This window comes from Propithecus coquereli, unplaced genomic scaffold, assembly GCF_000956105.1.
Source record: "Propithecus coquereli isolate 6110/MARCELLA unplaced genomic scaffold, Pcoq_1.0 Scaffold156, whole genome shotgun sequence".
Classification (NCBI taxonomy): domain Eukaryota; kingdom Metazoa; phylum Chordata; class Mammalia; order Primates; family Indriidae; genus Propithecus; species Propithecus coquereli.
In genome coordinates this window covers 314699-319239 of record NW_012140080.1, presented here as the reverse complement: position 1 = coordinate 319239, position 4541 = coordinate 314699, and the positions used below count along the sequence as shown (strand labels likewise).

Below are 4541 nucleotides of genomic sequence, written 5' to 3'. Positions count from 1 at the left end.
CCTCCTGCCTCAGTCTCCCGAGCGGCTGGGACTACAGGCGCATGCCACCATACGTAGCTAACTTTTCTATTTTTTGTAGAGACAGGGTCTTGCTATGTTGCTCAGGCTGGTCACAAACTCCTGGCCTCCAGTGATCCTCCTGCCTCAGCATTCCAAAGTGCTAGGATTACAGGTGTGAGCCACTGGGCTCATAAATTCTTGTATTTGCCACATTCCCAATTCACCCTACTCCCACAAAAAGGAATTCCAATGCTATAGGAAGTACAGAGAAATGTAATTCCCTTCCTTCCCATATCATGTATACTTCAAAAAAATCAAAAATTAGTGGGTAATTGTGTTCATTAGAGATTCACCTTCTTAAATTCTGGAACACAACTACACTGGTGCTTTGCTTTATATTTAAAATTGAATACATTCATCTGACTTTCAGCCTTCCATAGAAAAGTAGAAATGTTTCAATAGTGCTTTCAACTTTATAATGAGAAAAATACCATATTTCAAATTCAAATTTATGCCATCAGAAAAAAATGACTAAGATTTTTAAAACTTACCATTTTTCAAGAAACAATCTTATAAAAGACCCCTAGATGGGGCTGTAACTTCACAGATACAAGCTCTCAGAATTGTCAGCAATTTACATAGTCATTCTTGGCATTAAATTGTGTGTAATTCTGAAATCATGATCTTGATGATTTTTTTTAATTTTTTAACTTGGTATATTATGAACATACTACTTACAACTCAGGTAAAATCCCAGGTGTAGCCATTTGTCTTGTAATGCCTCGTCCTAAATTATTAAATTAAAATTAGGCATTGAGAATGATAATGATAAATATATTTATTCCTGGGGTTTTTCTGGTTTTGGTGGGGAGGACCTGGGTTAGGGGAGGGTAGAGGAGAAGAAGAAATCAACCAGGCTGCTATTTACCTGGGCCCAAAATGTTACCGCATCTTCTACGTGACTTCCAACCACATCTTCAACTAAAACCAAATCACAGTGCAAAGCAAATTAGAAATTAATCAGTATCATCTAGCTTTTTACACCCAAAAATAACTTTTAGTTTCAGTACCTTTATTGTAATGTGTATCCTCATCCATTTGGACAATTCCTGAAGAACTGAAACAATTCAGTAACTTGAATTAGGTTATAATAATTCATCCACTAATAATGAATAAACACTAAACCACATAATGTTCAAATGCTTACATGTATGTTTTGTCCTAAATTATCAAAATTCAAACTCTATTTTAAAAAATGACCTCAAAAATATTTCCTTCAATAATTGATTCTTTTGTTTTGAGTATACTGTAGTATGCAATTTCATCATATATAATCTCTATCCTTAAAATTATCTCTAGCCAAACTTTTATGAATTCACACTGAAATGGATAATTCGTGTACATTTTGATCAGTTACATAAATCAATACTTTGGAACAATGTGCAAATTCTTTTAAAAAAAATTAATGTCCTCCTAAAACAAGAGTAGCATTTCCACAATGTAAACAAAGAGAAATACTACAAGTAACAGAATAAACACTTCAGACTGGCAATCAATTTTATATAAAAGGCACAGTGGTTACTACTTTTGAAGAAACCCCGGGATTAAAGACTGCAAAATAAATCAATTTTGCCCATTACTTCAAAAATAATTTTCATTATATAATATCATACTTTACCAACTGCAAATTATTTCAAAAGAAATGTCTACTACTATATAATTTTATCCTTAATACACTAGAATATTGCACCTTCCATTCATAAATGTTGAAAGAAAATTAAAACATAGATTTTTTTTAAACACATTAACTGCCATTTGAGTTGTATTTAACTTACACAAGTTTTGAGCCCCGGGCCTCATGAAGCGCATGTAACTCACACGTCTCTTTACTTTGGGAACTAGTTACTAAGTGAACTATTTTTCAAGTTGCATATAACTCGTGCACAGAAAACAATAAAAAATAACAAATTTTTCATTAAACTAGAAAGGATCATTTTATTTTTGAAGTTTTTATTCTATTTTTATAATAAAACACGGAAGCCCTAGGGAAAAAAATTTTTTTTCTAGTGTGGCAGTGAATGTGTTAAAGACCTTCAAAAACACCACTATACCAAATACTCTCTCAATTATGAAAAAGGAAATGTTATTAACTCTTCATCACAGAAAAAATAATTTCCTAAAATTTTAAAACTTTATTCTTTCGTTACAGCTTAAAATTTTTTTTCCTATACCAAAGCCCAGACTCCACCACTACACAATATATACATGCAACAGAATTCAACTTGTACCCCCTAAATCTATTAAAATTTTAAAAAGGAAAGAAAAAAGAAAAAAATTCAAATACATTAAGTGGCATCAAAACATCTTCAAGACAAGGATTCTTTAATACTGGTCAACAGTTTTTAAATTCAAGCGACCAAAAAGTTGTAAAAACAAGTTGGAATCTGTTTAAGGAAATTATGTATTTCTCTGGAAGATATTCTAAGTTTTAAACTTAGTAAAAATGAAAATGTTCACTTTGGAAATCCCGCCGCACATTCCAAGAAGCTACTTCAATAATTTTAAGATCTTATTTTAAAATGACTTGCCCTGATGATTATAAAGGAACTGATGCTGTACCCAGTTTCTGCAAATCTGGATCACCAAATGGAACGACCAAATCTCCACTTCAAGACAAGAATTTGTAAGAAATAGGTTAAGGGAGCTCCTTGACATTTGCTTTATGGGGGATTCTTAAGTCTAAATAGCACAGAATTTGCAGGAAGGAGAGGAGAGAATTCCAACCCAGAGCAGGCCTGTATGTCTTCACCAAAATCACTCAGGCCTGAGGGATTTGCAAGCCAGTTTTGCCTCCACAGATGGTGGCGGCTCAAACACGGTGGAAGGCCAGGAAATGGGCCTCATCCCAGGCTTGGAGACCTAAACGCGAAGAGCGACAAAAATACAGTCCTTGAAACGGCCACCATCGCACCTACTACAAGACTAATACTGACCTCACACTTTCCGCCACAGACTCTTTAGAAAAGTGACCCTGGCCCCACATGGCAGGCCTCAGCCCTCCGCCCGCCACCACGGCTCGCCTTCCGCCCGCCGTCGCGCACGTGCAGAAGCTTACCGCGCGTGCTTAGCCTGCTGGGGCCCCACACTGCGCTTGCGCACACGGCGTTCCGCCATCGTCCGGGTTGGCGGGAGCCCCACCCGAGTCACGTGGTTGCCCAGGCCTCGGGCCTAGGAAGAAGCCAGCAGGGCTCGCGCTCGCGGCTACCGACCCTCATGCAGGGAGCAGAGCACTGAGGCTGCGCGCTGGGGATTTATGGGAAGGGTGGGTTCTCCACGCCTGCCGGCCAATGACAGGTGGTTCTTCAAAGCTTCGAGCAATGACGTAAGACGGCGACGTGAGGTTTCTTGGTCTTTCCTAATTTGTTCACGCAGATTTAAATTTTAAAAACGCCCAAATTAGAATAATCTCAGCATTCTTTTTACACCACGAAAGGAGAAAATGATTTTGGTAAATAAAGAATGTGTTTTTCAGATTAGTAGCTTTTCTTAACCCACCTTAACATCCGTGGTTCTCTCTAGTGTTGCAGCTTTTTTCAGAACAGTAAGGGGGGAAAATGTAGCTTTGCTGTCCAGTTATATCTAGATACTACACTTTGTGGCAAAACTTGCACAACAATTGAAAATTGCCTTCAGTTAATTTTTAACAGCTTGACTGAGCTATGATTAATATACAATAAAGTGCAGATATCAAAAGTGCACAATATGTTAAGAGTCAACGTATGTACATAACACCGTTGAAATCACTCCCAATCAAGGTGAATTTTTCCATCACCCCCAAAAAGTTTCCTTATGCCCATTTGTAATATCTGGTTCCCCGGAGAAGACGGTATTTGTGGAGAGAAAAAAAAAGAAATAACGAAAAAGAAAAAAAAGAAACAACATAATACCTGGTCCCCCCCACCTACCTTTCTGCTTTCGGTCACCATACGTTAGTTTGCGTTTCTAGATTTTAACATTAATAGAATTAAACGGTGTGAACATTTTACCTGGCTTATTTTAAATAGTGTAATTATTTTGAGATTCATCCATTTTGTCCCATGTATCAATAATTTGTTGCTTTTTATTGCTGTTACTGTTCCATTGCATGAATATAACACAATTTGTTTATCTGTCTTTTGACAGACATGTGGATTGTTTCTAGTTTGCAGTTGTTTCAGATAAAGCTGCTGTTGTGTACAAGTCTTTGTATGGACACATGTTTTCATTTCTCTTGAGTTAATACCTAGGAGTAGAATGGCTAGATCACAGAGTTGTGTGTGTTTATGAAACTGCCAGACTGTTTACAAAGTAACTGTACTATTGTATTAATATATTCTCATCACCAGTGTTTAAGAGTTAGAGTTGCTCTGTATCCTCACCCTCACTTGATATGCTCAGTGTTTAGATATTATGTATAGTGGTATCTCCTTGTGGTTTTAATTTGCATTTATTTCCTTATTGACTAAAAAGGTTGAGCATCTTTTCATGTGTTTATTTTCCAC

General features: G+C 36.7%; 2 protein-coding genes across 2 annotated transcripts in view; both read right to left on the bottom strand.

Annotated features, from left to right (window-relative positions):
- The window catches only part of STK31 (serine/threonine kinase 31), a 178608-nt gene extending 175565 nt beyond the window's left edge, over window positions 1–3043 (bottom strand). The window contains exons 1-3 of the mRNA XM_012640670.1: window positions 2994–3043; window positions 1071–1117; window positions 929–981 (exon numbers count right to left, since the gene is read on the bottom strand). Coding sequence (XP_012496124.1) covers window positions 929–981; window positions 1071–1117; window positions 2994–3043 — 150 coding nt within the window. The remainder of the gene's footprint in view (window positions 1–928; window positions 982–1070; window positions 1118–2993) is intronic.
- A 228-nt stretch (window positions 3044–3271) lies between these two features.
- Window positions 3272–4541, bottom strand: part of FAM221A (family with sequence similarity 221, member A) — a 33030-nt gene continuing 31760 nt past the window's right edge. Inside the window, exon 7 of the mRNA XM_012640669.1 lies at window positions 3272–3415. Coding sequence (XP_012496123.1) covers window positions 3272–3415 — 144 coding nt within the window. The remainder of the gene's footprint in view (window positions 3416–4541) is intronic.